The sequence below is a fragment of the Antechinus flavipes genome, chromosome 4 (assembly GCF_016432865.1).
Source record: "Antechinus flavipes isolate AdamAnt ecotype Samford, QLD, Australia chromosome 4, AdamAnt_v2, whole genome shotgun sequence".
Lineage (NCBI taxonomy): Eukaryota > Metazoa > Chordata > Mammalia > Dasyuromorphia > Dasyuridae > Antechinus > Antechinus flavipes.
The window spans coordinates 9,759,147-9,777,105 of record NC_067401.1 but is presented as its reverse complement, the minus strand read 5'-3'; the positions used below and the strand labels follow the sequence as shown (position 1 = coordinate 9,777,105).

At 61.7% G+C, this 17,959-nt stretch overlaps 1 protein-coding gene across 4 annotated transcripts in view; it reads right to left on the bottom strand.

Moving 5' to 3' along the window:
- Positions 1 to 17,959, bottom strand: part of ARMC9 (armadillo repeat containing 9) — an 87,085-nt gene that overhangs the window by 8,836 nt on the left and 60,290 nt on the right. For all 4 annotated transcript variants that reach the window (XM_051999513.1, XM_051999514.1, XM_051999516.1 and 1 more), the window contains 3 exons: positions 5,685 to 5,789; positions 4,688 to 4,806; positions 2,762 to 2,898 (listed from right to left, as the gene is read on the bottom strand). In XM_051999513.1, the coding sequence (XP_051855473.1) occupies positions 2,762 to 2,898; positions 4,688 to 4,806; positions 5,685 to 5,789 (361 nt within the window). The remainder of the gene's footprint in view (positions 1 to 2,761; positions 2,899 to 4,687; positions 4,807 to 5,684; positions 5,790 to 17,959) is intronic.

Below are 17,959 nucleotides of genomic sequence, written 5' to 3'. Positions count from 1 at the left end.
GCTGGGGGGTGAGCGGGGTGCAGAGCCCGGGAGCCTCTTGTGCCGCCGAGGAGCCGCTGCTCCCGGCCCCTGGGCCCCCACGGCAGCCCTCGGAGCAAGCGCACGCCTGGGAAGGGCCGGGGGCTCCTTTCCTCCCACCCTCTCCTCAGCAGTGACCCAGAGCAGGCCCCTGGGCCCTCAGGGATGCAGCCAGAGGCTCCGAACAGCCTCGGGAAGGGCCCGTGTGCCCAGCACTGTGCTCGGCCCGGGCCGTTTCCTTCCGATTCGCGCTGTGTGGGGGTGGGGGCGTGTGCGGGGGGCACAGGGGCCACGGGGGCAGGAGGAACTTTCTCCCGATGAGAGCTTCCCTCAGGAGGCCCCACGGGGGCGCTGGCCGTGACCCCCGGGACTGTCCACGAGGCGACAAGTGAGGATGCCGGGCCCCAGAGCCCCCATTTCTTTCTAAATGGAAAAAAGCAGCTCCGGTCTGACCCCGTGGGGATCTTCCTCGCCAACAGGACCCGGCACTAGGGAGCGAGGGGGCTCGGAGGAAGGCCTGGAGACCCTCCAGGAGGCGGCAGCCGGGGAAGTGGGGGCCGCAAATACTCCCGCGGGGTCCCCGAAGGGTCACCGGGCTGGCGCCGTAACCCGACCCAAACTCTCCTTTTTCAGAGCCAGGCGCTCACGCGCAACATGGGGAAGCCTCTTTTGACAGGAAAAAAGCCATTTTCTTAGCGTCTGACTTAGTGACTTGAGGGACCCTCCTCCAAGCCGAAGCCTTGGCCAGCGTGGGGGGCCCGGGGTCATGGGCGGGGGGGGGGGCGGCTCCACCTGAGGCATGAGGAAATGGGCAGGGCGCGGAATCCACGGGCCTGGGAACAGGATCTGGGCCGGGCGGCGCGTCCAGAGCGGTCCAACCAGTTTGGGAGGCCGATCCCGGCAGGGGGCCGCTCGCTCTTTGCCTCGGGTTCCCGCTTCCTCCTGGGGGTGGCCACGGGCCAGCGGGTGTGGGAGTCCGGGGAGAGGCAGGACCTGCAGCGATCGGGGCGGAGGGTCAGCGGGGTCTCTTGGGAGCGTCTGCAGGGGGCTTGGGCTCTGCCGGGACCCATCCCTGAAGGAGGCAGCCCGAGGAGGGGCCTGGGCCGGGCCAGTCTCAACTGCACGGGGACAGCCCGGGGCCTCCCTGACTGGACGGAGGAGGGGGTCAGCCGGTGACCTTCCGGGTCTGCTGGGAGGGGACGGGCAGCCTGGCCCAGAGGCCGGCTCCGCTTCCCTCGGAAGCCACGAAGGGAGCCCCGGGCCCATTAACCCCGGCAGGCGCTCTTCCCGGGCCCCTTCAGAGACTGGGGGGCCACGGCCCAGGACGTCTGGGCCACTCCCCGGCCCACGCGGGCTCCCGGACTCGGCCCCAAAGGCCCGGCGAGATGGCCCACAGGGCCCGGGAGCAGCTCCGGCGTGGAACGTCACAGCCCGAAGGATGCTGGGACCGCGGAGGACGCAGGCGACGCCGGGTCGGGCCAAAGCCGTCCTCGAGCCTCGCTGTGTCTGGTCCCTGAGGGGCCCCCGGGCTCTGGCCCAGACGGGCCCGCTTGGGCGCTCGCTCGGGCCTGGGGACCACCTGTGTCCCAAAGCCCTGGGCTGGAGCCGCTCGGCCGGACCCCGCCCCCCGGGGCGCTCCTGCTGCTCCACGCCGGCCGTCCTGGGGGCCACGAGCACGTCCACGAGGGCCCGGCCCCGGCGGGGGCTCTGAGGGGGCCGCACTCGGCCCGCGGGACGCTCTCTGCATTTAGTCGGATCCCCCGGGAGGCGGAAGGTTCCCAGCGGGGCAGACTCCGAGTCCCCCCTGGCTCCCACCGGCCGCCGCAGACGCCTCGGGGCCTCTGAATCTCAGCAGGGCGACACCCGGACGGCGCCTTCCCCGCTGCTCTGAAGGGCTCCGGACTGCAGGCCCCACCCTCCCCACGGGCATCTGTGAAATGGGCACGACGGGGGCAGCCGTGGCAGGTGGGGGAAGGGCCGGGGGGGGGGGCCTGGGGCCGAGGGCCCCCCCACCCTCTCCGCTGCTCGCAGGCGGCGCCAGAGCCAGTGAGCCTGGGCCGCCTCGGGCACGAGGCCTCTCATTTCCTCTAGAAAATGAAAAGAAAACAAGGGCGCGGATGTGGGAGCAGGAGGACGGGCCGCCTTCCTGTGGGCCGGCCCCCCCGGGGGAGAAAGGCGCTTCCCAAGCGGCCCGTGACTGCGCACGAGCCCGGGACGCGCCGGATGCCCCGAGGCCCCAGACCGGCCGCCCTCGCTCTCGGACTCCCCCGACATCTCCCTGAGACCCCAGGGACCCCAACTGGCCACAAGGCCTGAGCCTCAGCGGGCGCCTGACCCGTGCCCGGGCACTGCCAGCCCGGCGGGCACTGGCACAACACCGGGGGCACTGCCCCGTCCCTGTGCCCCCACCTCCGGGGCATTGGCCAGGGGCGGATCTGGCCTCCAGAGAGCGGGGCTTTGCTTCTCCCGACCCACGAGGAGATTATTCAGTCCCCATCTCTCGTTTTACAGAAAATGAAGGGGGTTAAAGGGGAGGGGAGCGGGCTCCGGCCCCCACGCTGGGCTTCTCTGTCCCATCTCCTGCGGAAAAACCGGTCACCGGAAGGAACAGGGTCCTGCCGGGCCCCGGGATCGCACACAGTAGGCGCTCAATGCTTGGGTTGGGGGACGGGCCGGGAGCCCAAGAACACGGGGGCACCCCCCCAAGCAGGCCCCCGCCCCGGCATTCCCCCCGAGGCCTTACGTGCGGACGAGGGGCAGAAGCCCCCGGAGCTGGACCTGGTCCCGCTGCGGGTGGGGGGCCGGGGGCCCGGCGGGGCCCGGAGCAGGCTGCCGTGGACGGGACGCGCTGCACAGGGAGAAAGGAAATCATTTTCCAGCCTAGAGAAAACAAACAGAGAGACCGTGAGCAACAAGCCTGCCAGGAGGGCGGCGCCACCGCGGCCGACCTGGAGCTGCCCGAGGGCCGCAGGACGGGCCGGGGCCGGGAGCAGCAGGAGCCCCTGGAGACAGGCCCGACCCCCCCCCCCCCCGGGGCCGCTCTAGGGGCCGGAGCAGCACAAGGCCCGGGGAGGTTTCCCAAGAGGTCCCGGGTGGGGCTGGGCCCGGCGCGTGAGGAGACACGGAGGGAGGCGGGACCACCGGTGTCCCCACCGAGACGCCGCGTTAGATGGGGGGGGAGGGAAGAAGTGGGGGGGAGAAGGAGAGGGTCCCGGGGGGGGCCCGCAGGGACGTTATTTGTGCTCGGCTCCTTCCTCCTTCCTTTGGTTCCGGCGTCGAAGGCTCGGGCTGACCCGGGGCTCGGGGGGAGAACGCAGAGACCGACTGCAGCCGGACCGGACGCCCCCAGAGCTGACCCCGGCGGAGGGGGGGTGGTCGTGGGGGGGAGGGGACGGGGGCGGCACCTCCAGGGACCTCGGAGAGCTCTGGGCCCCTTAAGGCAGAGGGGAAGGTCTCGGGTCCCAGGGCGGCGACTACCCCTGACCAGTGTAGCTCATCTGACCCGAGGCTCGGTTTGCTTCTCTCTAAAATGGGCATGAGGGTCCCCGCTCTCCTTGAAAGCGCAGAAGGGACGGAAAACCTCGGGCCTTCCCCAGACAGACCCGGAGGGTGAGGGAGGGTCAGAAAGTCAGTGCGTGTCAGGGCTGGGGGGGCCGGAACTCGGGGCTTCTGGCTCTGGGGGCCTGGTGCTCTCTGACTCTCCTCTGGGCCCTTAATGCATTTTGGACGTTTGCTGGGTCCAGTCTTAGTGACAAACAGAAACGGCAGGGACGGTCCCACGGCCCCCAGAACCCGCGGGGGGGCTCTCGGCGGGTCTGCGATGAGGAGGCGTCGGCCCGGCCCTCGGCGCTACAGACGGGGAGCCCGAGACCAGGAGTGCCCGGGAAGGCCCCGCGGGGGGTCAGACGGCGGCTCCCGACGAGCTCCGACAAACCCGGTTGACGCTTTTGCCCTTTAAGCGGAGGTTCTGGAGGTCTCGGGGGGGGGGGGCCTCCCTTTGAAAGAGAATTGGAAACCCCCCTCCCCCACCCGGAGCCAGTCCCGGGGGTCCCTCCGACTTGGGGCCTCCGCCCCCCCGCAGCCACGGGCCTCCCCACGGCCGGATCTCGGCGCCGAGCCTGTGACCCCCCGGCCGGCTCGGAAGGTTAAGGGGGCCCCACCCGCTCCGGTGCAGGGGCCGAGGGCGCGATCGCAGGCTCCCGGAGGCCGGCCCGCCTGGGGGTGGCCCTGACGCGGCCCCGAGGAGTACGGCAGCAGGGCTGGGGGCTGGGGGCTGGGGAGGGGCCTTCCTGGCGCCTGCACCCCCGCCCGTCCCTCCGCTGCGCCCCAAGGGAGGCCTAGGGGAGCCTGAGGATGCCCTGGGGACCCCCTTGGCCCCCCTGAGCTCCGTCCCAGCATCTGGCTGAGCCACGTGGCCCGAGCCCGGGGGCAGCTCCCGCTTTGGGGTCTATCGAGCGCTTTGCTCAAAACGAGCCCGGCATCTTCTCCCCCCTTTACAGATGGAGACACTGAGGCCGGCGGGAGGGGAGCGGGGCCTCGGGGCTCCCCCGCCACCTCCCGCTGTCAAAGCGCCTAAAGAACCACAGTGGAGGAGACTTTTCAACACGGATCTTTATTGGGGTCTCCGGGCGTCCGCGCGGGTCCGAGCGCGCGCAGGGCGGGGACTTACGTGGGGTGCGCGCTCTTGTGGCAGCCGGGGGTCACCGGCCTCTGCAGGGGCTCGTCGACGCTCTGCTGGACGCCGCCGGGGGGCGCTCGCCGCTTGGTCTTGCCCGAGTTGGTCATGATCTAGGGCGGGGAGACACGGCGGCCTGAGGGACCTTCTCGGGGGCTTCCCTGGGGCTCCGGGCTGGGCCCCCGGTCCTGGCACCGACTCAGGGAGCCCCAAAGGGCGCGGAGCCCGGGCCAGGAAGGGCCTCCGGGAACGGGGGGACAAGGAGCGGCCAGAGCGGGCAGGAGGGAAGGTTTGGGCAAATTACAAAGGTCAAGGTCACGGGGAAAAGCGCCCGGGGTGGGTGCCCGCCCCCGTGTCTGCGGCTTCCTCAGCAGAGCTCCGGGGTCGCCCAGGGAAGGGGGAGGGGACAGCTGGACCACACCCTGATTGCCAACCCCCACCCCGGGCAGGTGGCGGAGCTGAGGTCACGCCCACTTGGCCTCCAAGGGCTTTCCCGAGGGTGTGAGGTGGGCAGAGGAGGAGACTGAGGTTCCCAGGGGCCAGGAGGCCGCCCCTCAGCAGCCCCGTGCACCCACGCGGCTCCAGCCATTGGTCCGGACACCGACCTTTGCCCCTAAGAGCCCGGGGGGGAGGGGGGGGCGCTGCCACTTTCTCCTCTGGGCGGCCACGGCCGGAGCAGCAGGACCCGAATGCAAACCCTGCCCGAGCCTTCCGAGCCGTGTGACCTTGGGCACCTCACCCCGGGCGTCCGTACCAGCCGAGAACCCGCCGGCGTCTCGGCCGAGGGCACCCAAGGGGTCGTGGCCGTGACTCTGACGGCTCCACAGCAGCCCCTTGGGAGCCCCCCCCCCAGTCCCCAGGCCGAGCCCTCGCTCCCACCCGCGGACGTCCCCGCGGTCCCCAGGGAGGGCCTGGGCAGCCCGGGGCTCTGCGGCGGCCCCCGACAGGGAAGCCGTCCCGGGCCGACGGAGGCGGGGCCGGGGGCACTCACCCCCAGGTACTCCGAGGTCAGCAGCTTCTCCCCCGAGAGCTCCCCGAGCTGGGGCTGAATCACCTCATCCTTGTCCAAGTCCGACTCCATAGTGTCGTGGTCCTCCTGTTTCAGAGACAAGGACGAGTGACCTGGACCCGCGCCCTCTGCCCTCGCTCCGAGGGGGGGGGACGTCCCAGAAGTCTGTTCTCCAGGTGGGGACCCCCAAGTGCCCTGGGGCGGTCCGGAGGCCCGGAGGGACTTCCCCTCACCCCGGCGAGAGACAGGGCCGCCCCCAAAGGTTCAACCCCGATTCTCCGGGCCACGGGGCACCCGGGGGTGGGCTCCCTGCGGGCCCGAGGAGCCTTGGTTTGCACGGGCCGCGGCCTCGGTCCAGCTGAGTTTTAGCAGCTCGTCAAGCTCAGGCCTGTGCCGTCCGGGGGAGGGGGGGGCAGGGGCCTCGGGCTGGGCCGGGAAGGGGCTCCGTCTCCTCAGGCCTTTGCCAGCTCTTCATTCTGGGCCACCAGGAGAGCGAGAACCCAGAGGTGCCGGCCCAAAGGGGCCCTTTTCTAGCCTCCGGGGCCTTCTCCCTGGAAGGACGGTGGACTAGAGGGGCCAGGCTGAAGCTCCGGGCCTGGCTCTGCCCCTCGCTCCCCATCCATCTCCGCCGGGGCAGGTCCGGGCTGCGTCCCCCGCCCTGCGCCCCGCGGCGGAGCCGTCCGAGCACCCAGGGTGCCCTTGAGCCGCCTGCACAAAGAGATCCTCCCGGCTCAGCAGGGGCCCCCAGGGAGCTGCCCACGGAAGGGAGCCCGGGCCCGGGGCTGCCGATCAGCAAACGTGCATTCGCAGGGGCCGGGCCGGGGGGCTTCGCTGCGGGTCCGCTCCGTGTGATCTGGGCCCGGGCCCACAGGACAGTCCCTCTATAAAGGGATGAGCCTGGGAAGGGGCCCCACGTCCGGCCCACGATGCCCTTGCTGCTGCTGCTCCTTCTAATAGCATTTTGTTTTTGTTTTAGATGGCGCAGTGGACAGAGCACAGGCCTGGAGTCGGAGGTCCCGAGTTCAAATCCACCCTCAGACGCTTAATGCTCCCTAGCCGTGGCAAGTCATTTAACCCCGATTATGTCGCCGAAGAACCAGAGTCTTTTATTTTTTCCCAATTACACGTAATGACAATTTTCCAAACCTTCTCCCTCTCCCCCCTACCCCCCACCCAGCAATTACACAGGTTCTTTCCGTGCAATTCTGTCAAACCTATTTCCAAACCACTCAGGTTGTGAAAGAAGAAACAGAGCAATCAAGTGAGCCCAGGCTGCTGGGAGCGGCCTTCTCGGGGGGCCGGCCTCGCCCTCAGCTCACCCAGCCAGAGGCTTGGACGCGGGGGAGAGGACGCCCCGACACCAGCCAGGCAGTCCCCGTCCTCGGGGAGCTCCTCGCTGCTGAGGAGCAACATGCGGACGCGCAGGGGGACGCCCAGCTGGTTTCGAGGGAACAGTAACAGCGGGCGGGATCAGTCTCCTCATCTGTGTGATGGGACTAATATTCTCCCTGGGAGTATCGGGTCACGGGCAGCGCGAGATAACGGGCTGTGAGTCTCTCCCATGCTCGCTGCCGTCACCCCCTTCTTGGGGATGAGCCAGGGCCCGCTCTCGGCTCCGGGGACCGCGGGGAGGAGATAAGACGAGCCGAGTGACCCAGAGCGCGCAGACTTGAACTGCGCCCATTCAACTGGCTTCCACGAGGACTTGGGAACCTCGCACAGGCCGGGGCCGGGGGAGGGAGAGCGAAGCCTCCGCTAAGTCCCACAAAGGAGGGCGTAAGCGGATAGCCCGTGGAACCCTTCCCCGGGACAAAGGCCACCTTTCCCATCAGAGCCGAGCGGGCGAAGAGACGAAGAATCCTTATCCAGATTTGTGCGGGCTCGGGGCCAGGGAACAGAGAGCCGCTTTCTAATTGCCGCGGGTCCTCCCCGACGCAGAAGAGAAAGGGATTCGGTTGCACTCGGCTTGCCGGGCCCTCGGCCGCCCTCACGGGAAGGCCCCTGGAGAGGGAGCCGGGCCCGAGGCGGGGCGAGGCGGGGCACCGTCCTTTCGGGGGCGTCGGGGCGCTCGGAGTAGAAAGGCGGGTTTGTGAACCCGGCCGGGGTGCCGAGCCTTCCGAGGTCCTGGGAAGGAAGGAAAGGCTTCCCGAGTGAGGGCCCGAAGGCGGCTCCCAGACACCCTCGCCCCCAGAAACTACGGTTCCATCGCAGCCAGATGCATCACATGACCCAGCTCCCCCATGGTGAAATCCTGCCCATCTTTGGAAATCCCCTGAGTCGAGGGGAATGTTGATACCAAGGAGAGTGCCCCACCCCCAACCCGTGCCATGACACCGCAGGATCCTTAACTGCGGCTCTGGGGGCTCGAGCCCGCCACAAACCGAACCCTGAAGGCTGGGGCGCGAGGGGTCACCCAGAGAGTGGGAAGCGAGGCTTCTTCCCGGGGTGTCCAGGGGCCTTCTGGTACCACCGGTCCGGTGAGGAGATCCACTCTGCTCACGGATGTTTTGTGCTGACCCTCCAAGGGGATCCATTCCCTGTCACCGGCCCGGCCTTCCCTGGAGTCCCCCTTTCCCGTGCGCCCCTCCGGGCTACCTTGACGACTGAGGTCTCCCTGGCCTTGGGAGCCGGCCTGGAGCCGGGCCGAGGCCCCGCTGGCCAGGAGGCTACGTGAGAAGTTTCCCAGGGGGATGATGGGAGAAGGGGTTTTGCCTTGCATGGAATCTGGCGAACCCACAATGCTCTTTGAGAACCCTAACTCAGAGAACGGGGGCTCTGCTGGCCGGGGGCCAGCTTACTTGGCTCAGTGCGCTGGCCCGAGCTTTTCCCCACGCTAAGTGAAGACGGGGAAGGCATTCGGGGATAAAAGGAGAAAAAGCAGGGCTTATCGCCATACATTTGATACGTGAAGCCATAGGAACACCTCCTTCCCGCCTCCTCTGGCCTCTGGGCCCCAGGCCTCCCGTGAACTTTCCCCACCGCCCGCCCTGCCGCCCCCTCTCTCTGCGGCCCAGCTCCGCCGCCTGCTCCTCCAGATCGCCCCGACTGGACCGGAGCCCTCCCTCAGTGTCCACTGGATCACAGATCGCAGAAACAAAGGGACCTCGGGCCCTCACAGAGGCGCCCGGAGCTGAAGGCCACATGGCAGTGAGGACCGAAGCCACCCTCCAGGTCTCCCCTCTACCAGGCTGCCTCCAGGAGCATCCCTGGCCACTGTCCCCCTCATTATCTGGGGGCATCTTGCTCCTCCACTCCACACTCCATCCGCCTGGAGGTTCTGGGAGGCCACTGACCAACGTTTACTTCGGCGCCACATCCAGCACGCCGCCCACTGGGCTTAAGCCTGCCGAGGGCTGGTCCCTGGTGGAAGGACAGAGCCTGACTAAAAGGGAGCTCCGTCCGAAAGGGAGGAGACGCGCAATACGAACCATGTGTTTATTTTACTGATTTTCATCTTATTTAATTCGGCTTAATGCTGCAGCCCATCAAGAACACGACTGTTCTCTTCCCCCTCATCCGTCTTTTTCCCATTGCTTCTTGTCTTGTTGACTATCCTGTTGTGGTCCTCGGGTGTGGCGGTCTCTGATGTTCTAAACCAGATCGCCTTCTCTCTTTAGGGTCTTTCTCAGGGGGAAAAGCTCGGGCCAGCGCACTGGGCCCCCGTTCTCCGAGTTAGGGTTCTCAAAGAGCATTGTGGGTTCGCCAGATTCCATGCCAGGCAAAACCCCTTCTCCCATCATCCCCCTGGGAAACTTCTCACGTAGCCTCCTGGCCAGCGGGGCCTCGGCCCAGCTCCAGGCCGGCTCCCAAGGCCAGGGAGACCTCAGTCGTCAAGGTAGCCCGGAGGGGCGCACGGGAAAGGGGGACTCCAGGGAAGGCCGGGCCGGTGACAGGGAATGGATCCCCTTGGAGGGTCTGCACAAAACTGAAGCCAAATTTGAACTCAGTACTCCTGACTTCAGGGATGGTGTTCTAACCACTGCGCCCCCTAGCTGCCCCTCCAAGATCATCTTTAGGGAGATGACTCCCACACTGCTAGAGCATATCCAGCCCCAGCCTCTCGCCCTCCTCTAGTGGCTTCCTGAAAACTACTTTCTGGTTGTGCCATCAGCACATGGCCAAGGACAGAAATGGTCTCCCTCCCCCTTCAATCCAGTCCTCTTTCCAGCTTCCTCGGTGCTGCTAAAAGGGCCACAATAATCCCAGCCTTGAAACTGCAGTCCTCCCCGACTCCCAGAGCTGCCATCCCTCCCCATGTGGACAGTCGCCAAATCTCGCTCCCCCGCCACAAAACCACTGTCCCCGCCGGCCCTCGTAAGTCTCTCCTGAGCACTTAAACAAATATACTTTACCAGGTTTGGTCCCAAGTTCTCGCCTTCCCCACCCACTAAGAATGCAAGAAACCACAAATCTCTTATAGAGAGAGCGTCACGCAAGACGTGTCGTCACGTTACGAAACAAAACAAGAAAGAGAAAAGGGAAAATTTCTTTTATCTGCACCGAAGTCAGCGGCTCTCTGTCGGGAAGCGGACAGCATTTTACAGTGTTGAGTCACCAGAGTATATGGTAGATCATGAAATGGATCGGTCTTTCACAATCGATGAGCATGATGGGATTGACGTTACAACATCCAGCATTCTCCTGGTCCTGGTCACTTAGTTTTGTGTCAATTCACAGGAGTCTTCCCAGGTTTTCTTATAAGACTCTAGTCCTCCATCTCAATCATAAAATTGGCCATTCTCCAATTAATGGGCAATCCCCTTGCTTTCCGACTCTGCTACCACAAAAAGAACTGCTGTAAATGTTCTATGTACAGGTTCCCTTCCCTTTTAGTGGCTCTTTTTGGACACAGACCTTGTAGTGGTACTGCTGGGTCAAAGGGTATGCAGTTTTATAACCTTGGCACGGTTCCAAATTGTTTTTCAAAATGGTTTGGACCAGGGGCAGCAAGGTGGTGCAGTGGGTAGAGCACCAGCCCTGAAGTCAGGAGGATCTGAATTCATTCTGGCTTCAGACACTTAACACTTTCTAGCTGTGTGACCTTGGGCAAGTCACTTCACCCCAATTGCCTCAGGGGGGAAAAAACCAAAGGTTGGACCAATTCACAACTCCATCAACAACACACTGGTGCATTTTTCACATCCCCTCAGGCATTTGTCATTTTCCTTTTCTCTTATATTATCCAATCTGATATGTAGAGGGTGACATCTTAAGAGTTAATTTGCATTTCTCTAATGATTCGTGATTTTAGAGCATCATAACCACCAACAGCTTTGATTTTTTCCTCAGAAAACTGCCCGTTCATATCCTTTGATCATTTATCAATTGGGAACAAGCTTCTAGTTTTAGAAATTTTGGCTTCTCCACGTATTTGAGAAAGGAGACCTTTATCAGAGACACTTGCTACACGTTTTCTCGTAGCCTTTTATAATGTTAGCTGCACTGATTTTGTTTGTATAAAACCAATTTTAATTTTACGAAGTCAGAACAATCCCCTACGCCTCCTGTGAATCTCCCTCTCTCTTTTGCCTTGTCACTAACTTCTTTCTGTGAAAGGTCTCCCACGCTACCCTAATTTACTTTCGACATCACTCTGTGTCTAAATGACGTCCCCATTTTGAGCAGATCTTGGTAGAAGATGGGAGATACTGCTCTGTGCTTAGTTTCGGTCACTTCCCCATTTTCTCCAACGGATCTGTCAAACGGTGAGGCCCTGTCCCAAGAGCCGCTATCTTCGGACCCGCCTACTGTGCTCACTTGCTTCTGAATATTGCATACCTGATGTATTCCACTCATGATGACTCTGTTTCTTCCCCAGTACAAAGCCGACTTTATGATTCCTGCTTTGTAATATGGTTTAAGACCAGGTCCTGCTCGACCGCCTTCCTTTATTTTTGCTTTCCTTTAGTAATTGATTCCTTTGATAATTCTTGGCCCGTTCTTCTTCCAGATGAATTAAATGATTGTTTTTCCTACCTCTGTAAAGTGATTTTTGGTAGTTTAATTGCCGTGGTGCTGAATTAAGTATGATTTACTTTCTTTTTTTCTGTCATTTTTCTTCTCGAGGCCTTTGAACAATAGCTTCATTAAGAAGCTAAGAGCAGTGAAGAGCCTCCTTCCCCCTCCTTGTTGTCGTTCTCCGTGTGGCTGCCGTTCCTTGATTCTGACCAGCTGTCCCCGTCTTCCGGGAAGCAACTGTCCCCGTCTTCTGGGAATCCGCACTCCCCATCCCTGGAGCTGCCTCTGCTCTCTCTTCTCTCAGGATCCTCTTTCCACAAAAACAGCTCCAGGCTCTCACATGTTCCTCCTCCCCTTGGTCTGGCTCCGTCCTTCGCCCCTATCACAGTCTCGCTGGGTTATTCTGTGGCACCTTCAGGTCCCAAAGCACTTTGCCCACACCGATCCCGGGCGGTACAGCGGGTACAGGGCAAGCTGTGGTTGGGGGAGAACCCGAGGGCGGGGACACCAAGATTCCCCAAGGAGACTGAGCTGGGCTTCAGGAACCAGGGAGGAAAGTCATCCAGGTCATCTTACCCACTGCTCCCTGGCCACGCTAAGAAAGGCACTGCCCAGTTGGGTCCTAAAGAAAAGGCTCCTCTGGAGTGAGGGAGAGCCTCCGGGCAGGATCGGAGAATCGGGGAAGCTCCTTCCAGAAAAAGACGCCCAAAGGCTTTGCCACAGAGTCCCTCAAGTGCAGAGCCAGAAGTGTCCCCCAAACTGCACTATGACTCCTGGGACCCCTGTGTTAAGGACAAGACCCCGCAGGGCCCTCCCCGGGTAACTTTCCCACCTACAATATTGATCTATTAATCGATAAACACTGATTCACTGTGCTCAATGGGCAGCTGGGTGGAGTAGTGGAAAGAGCACCAGGCTAGATCATGAGGATCTGAGTTCAAATCCAGCCTCAGACAGTTATTAGTCTTTACTTCCTCGGTTTCCTCATCTGTCCAATGAAGATACACTGGAGAAAGTGGATGGAGGAGTCCAATCTGGGCAGCACCCAGGGTGGCTGGGATCCAAGGGGATAGGAGAGGGCCGGTGAGGAGCCGAGATCAGATGCGGGCTCGGCCCAGAGGGCAATGCCCCACTTGTCCTCACAAGGCCCTTCTAGGGAAGAGGTCACCAAGATGGAAGAGCCTGGGTGCTGCCCACCTCGGAGGTGGGTCTCCACCAAATCTCCATCGTCTGCCTGACCCAAGAGGAGCTTACACAGTTAAGTTCCCAGACGTACCCAGGAAATACAAAGTACTGAGGGAGGGGAGGCTGACTCCGGGGTGCATGAACCAAACCGCCCAGGAGTAAGGGGAGAGGCGATGGGCAGTCTCTAAGCCAAGAGCTGGCCCTGAGTGACCGGCTCCCAAGAACCGCTTATTTAAGGCACTCGAGGTGGTCATGGCTCATTCCTCACTTCTGGAGGAATCCCCCGCCCCCAGAACAACTTCCCTGAGCGTGGGCGAGGGGCTGTGCTGTGCTGGGATGCACGCCATACAGAGCACGCTCCCCAGTCCTCTCCCCAAAGTCTCGGTCCGATGTTCTAAGGGCCGGGGACTTTGTCTCCTGACCCTTGATCTCCAAGACTCTTAGAGTGGGAAGGGGGTTTAGGGACCCTTTCCACTCAATCTCCAGAGGAGAGAACCGGAGTTCAGAAAAGCCTCTGGCTTCCTGCCTGCACGAGCAGATGGACGGACCTTGCTGGGCCTCCTGTAGGCTGGCCTACTTCTGAGCCAGGAGTCTAAGAAGCTCCTTCTGGAGTAATGATGGGCAGCCGAGAGATGGAGGGTCATTCTGGTGAGAGGACGAGGACCCAAAGGAGGGGACGCCTGTCCCACGGGCCCCAACTTGCTGCTGCCCGTTGCCCCGATCACTCTCCCACATGCTTCCCTCTGCTCAAGGACGGGAGGCCCAGAGCCATCAAAGCCTTACAGACTTAGAGCCCCTCATGTCACAGATGATGAAAAAAGCCCAAGATCCAGAGGGGACAAGTCAAGATCCAGGTTCAACAAAGACTCCAAATCCAGAGTGTGTTCTGCTCTTAAAAATGGCGGCAGCTCCAAGTCAAGTCAGTAGTGAATTGGCCAGTGAGCGCTGCTCGGGAGCCTCCTCTGTGCCAGGCAGTGGGCGCGGGGCTCTGGCGTGCGGGCACCTGGGCACCTGCCGGAGCAGACAGGACCCATGAAGGCTCTGTCTGAGGGAAGGAGCCCACGGAGCTCTTGGACACGTGCAGATCCAGGGAGGCTGCTGGCCGGGGCCGCGTCCTGTGGTGGGCGCTTGGGGCTGGGCCGCTGCCAGCTGATGGTCTAAGACAAGATTCCCACAAAGCCTTATGCAGAATACTTGTTCCAAATGACCGCTGGCCCGGCCTGGCGTCCCCGTTTGTGGCTGCCTGGCAGTGCCTGCGAGCTAAGCGGAGGTTTCTACCCAGCATGGGCTGCTCTGTAGCCTGGGCTTCGGTAACGGCCTGGGGGCCATGTGAGAGCCCCCCACCCCAAGTCCAGGAAGGAAAGTCTGCCCCTGCCCTCAACAGAGCACTCACGGAGACTCTTCTTTGAACCTAAAATATAGTAAAGGGGGACAGGGGCCCCTGAGCAAGGGCAGGAGCCAAAGAGGAACGGGGTCACAAAATCTCACGGGGTCTCCCCCGGCTACACAGCCAAGCAAGTAAGGGGCAAGCGACTCCGACTCAAAGAGATTCGCTCCTCAGAAGCGCTTCCCCTCCTCCCCCGGTCCCTCCTTTTAGCTGCTCTGGGGCAACCAGAGAAAGCAAAGCCCTCTTCCACGTGGCAGAGCGTGACAGGCGGAGACGGACGCCATGGCTCTCCCGAGGCTTCTCCAGGCCCAGACTCTCCATCAGAGGATCCGCTCTTGGGGCCCCCTCTGGATCTCCTCCAGGTGCCAAGAAACGCATCTCGGCCCTTCTTCAAGTGGGGTGAAAGCAATTCGGGTCCGTGCGGGCGGCTGAGCTGGGCCCAGGGTGCTGAAGGGACACAGGCCCATCCTGGAACCGGTGTCAGTCATGCTGGAGGAGTTATAGACCTCGGGCAGTGGCCCAGCTTCCTCAGTGTCCCAATATTCAACCATGGGGAAGGGCCGATTCGGGCCGGGGGGACCCCTTGTGCTTGTGCCTGGCACACAGAAAGTGCTTAATAAATGCTGGTCACATGGAGCACTCCTGAATAGATTATGATGGAGATAGCCGGTGCCCCCTCAGGCGAGTCAAACAAATGTGTGAAGAAACCCTTCCGTGAGGGTTGCGGTCACAGGGCTGCCATGGACACTTTCGGGAAGGAGGAGGATCCATGTTTACAGAGCGCCTAGTGATTAGAAAGCCCTTCCCCGTGCTATCTGATCCCAGGCTCGCCCCAGCCGGTCCGCCAGCTGCCTCAGAGATTATCGCCCTCGTTCCCCGGCTGACTCACCCCTTGGTCAAACAGAGAGGGAGCCCCGGGAGGGAGGCCGTCAGATACCAAGGCCAGGGAGGCCTCCCGGTGTCAAAGCCAGGACTCTCCTACGCCAGGGGCGCAAATTCTCTCCTAGCGACTGAGCCCTGGCACGAGCCGCGGCCGGAGCGCCGGACCTAGGGCTTAACCCCCACGGGGCAATGGGTCCTCTCTGGGTCTGGCTGAGACTCGGCAGCTCCTCAGTGATTTAAATGAGGTCGAGAGGCCACGTCTCCAGACCTCGCCCCGGGGAGACGCTGCTCCAGAGGCCGAACTCGAAGAGAAATGGGACCATTCAGAAGATGTGAACCATTCTCAGGTGAGGAAATTAAAGCCATTTCTGGTCATATGAAAAAATGCTCTAAATCACTATTGGTCAGAGAAATGCAAAGTAAGACAACTCTGAGCTGTCAGATTGGAAGACGACAAGAAAAGATAGAGATGAATGTCGGAGGGGATGTGGAAAACTGGGACACTGAGACATTGTTAGTGGAGTTGTAAACTGATCCAACCATTCTGGAGAGCGACTGGAACTATGCCCCAAAAGTTATCGAACCGATAAAAAGTTATCACCCTCTGACCCAGCTGTGTTTCTCCTGGGCTTGTATCCCAGAGATTTTTTTTTTTTTTGCTGAGGCAATTGGGGTTAAGTGATTTGCCCAGGGTCACACAGCCAGGAAGTGTTAAATGTCTGACATTTGAACTCAGGTCCTCCTGACTTCAGGGTTGGTGCTCTCTCCACTGAGCCACCTAGCCGTCCCCCAAAGAGATCTTAAAGGAAGGAAAGGGACCCACATGCCCAGAAATGTTTGTGGCAGCTCGTCAGCGGGGGAACGGCTGAATAAGTTCTGGTCTGTGAATGTTATGGAACATTATTGTTCTGTAAGAAACGACCAATAGGAGGATTTCAGAGAGGCCTGGAGAGACTGACACTGATGCTGAGGGAAATGAGCAGGACCAGGAGATCATTATACACGGCAACAAGAAGATTATAGGATGCTCAGTTGTGACGGACGTGGCTCTCTTCAACAATCAGATGATTCAGGGCAATTCCAATAGACTTGGGCTGAAGAGCATCATTCCGGCCCAGAGAGAGAACTGCGGGCGAGTGTGGCCTGAAGCGGGGCGTTTCCATTTTTTGGGTCGTTCGCTTTTTCTTTCTCGTGATTTTTTGCCTTTTAATTTGATTTTTCTTGAAGCCATGAGAAAAAAGCCCGCACACGTATAAGCTACAGCAGATTGCCCGCTGACTCGGGAAGGACAGAGACAAACTCTGGAACACAAAGTTTCATAAAAACGAGTCTTGAAAACGATTTCACTCGTATTGAGAAAAATAAAATAATACTGAGGGGGAAAAAAGAAATGATGAGCAGAAGATTTCAGAAAAACCTGGGAAGATTTATAAGAACCGAAGCTGAGGGAAGCGAGCAGAACCAGAACGTTGCATGCGGCAACAATGGGATTATACGAGGCGAGGGAGCAGGAAGCGAACAGCTCTGAAGTGGAGCTCTCCCGTTTGCAACATGTTTCTCCGCCTCTTGCTCTGAGGCTGGAAGCCAGTGCTTCTCTAAGGAGGGTCATTTCACAGGCAGTAGACACCACCCATCTGCCCCAGCCTCTCTTCTTTGGCCTCCATTTCTACAGAAGGGGCTCCCGGCCTCTCCTCATTGGCCTCTGTTTCCATAAAAACAGCCTCTCCTCTTTGGCCTTTGTTTCCACAGAAGCAGCCCCTGGCCTCTCCTCTTTAGTCTCCATTTCCATAGAAAAGGCTCCCGGCCTCTCCTCTTTGGCCTCTGTTTCCATAGAAGCAGCCCCTGGCACAAACAGCCCCACAAACACTGAGGGAACCTCGGGCACTTACAAGCTCCCCCTTGTTTGGGGTGATGTCTATCTCCATAGAAACGGGAGTGGAAAAGGCGGCGGCAGCTGTGAGTCAGCCCCCCGGGCACACTCTGGACCTCCCCTGGACGGGAGGCTGTGGCCCAAGCAGGAGCGGGGAATGTGACCGGCCCACCTGGCACCTCAAGGGCACGTGACGCAAGGCGAGCCCCACTGCCAAGTCCCGGAGCCACTGGGGGCCTCGTCAGCTCTCCCGGAGCCCTTCCATGTGTGACCGGCTCCTGCGAAAGGGCCTCCACGGCAGGCTGGCCGGGAGGGTCCCGGGAGCTGTGCGTTGGGGTTTGGCTGGAGAAGCCCCGCTGACGGCGGCCATGCTTCTCACTTGCTCCAGTGGGGGGAGCCTCTGGGGGTGCAGGCCCGTCCAGTCCCCGAGACTCTGGGCTCCTGGGCCCGAGAACAGGAGTGGCTCCTGACTAGTGGCCCCGGCGAGCCCCTCGCTGGCTGCTGTTTCCCATTCAAACCTGCTTCCCGGATGCTAATCCCCAGACTGGCCCCCCTCCCCCTCGCCATCTGCCCAGATCTTCCCTTCACCACCGCCCTGGCCCGGCGTCCCAAGTCCTGGCCGGTCCGGTCCCCCCCACGGAGACTGCCTGCTCCTTCCTCCATCCAAGCCCATGCCCGCCCCGGGCCGCCGTGCTGCAGAGCAGTCTGTACAGAGGGAGCAGATCCGTCTGACACACACAGTCCTGCTTGGAGGACTCTATGAGGTCAGACAACACCATGTGACCACATGCCCCAAAGCAAAGGAGGGTCCCCCCGAGGCCATTCACTCCCTGGGCTCCTGAGGGGGCTCCTCGGGGTGGGGGCCTGCATTCCTGGGCCACACTTCCTGCCCAGGAAGTGGGACTGGGAGCCCCACGTCCCAGAGGCCGCCGGTGAGGAAGCGCCCGGCTGCTCTCCACCCGACCCCTCAGCCTC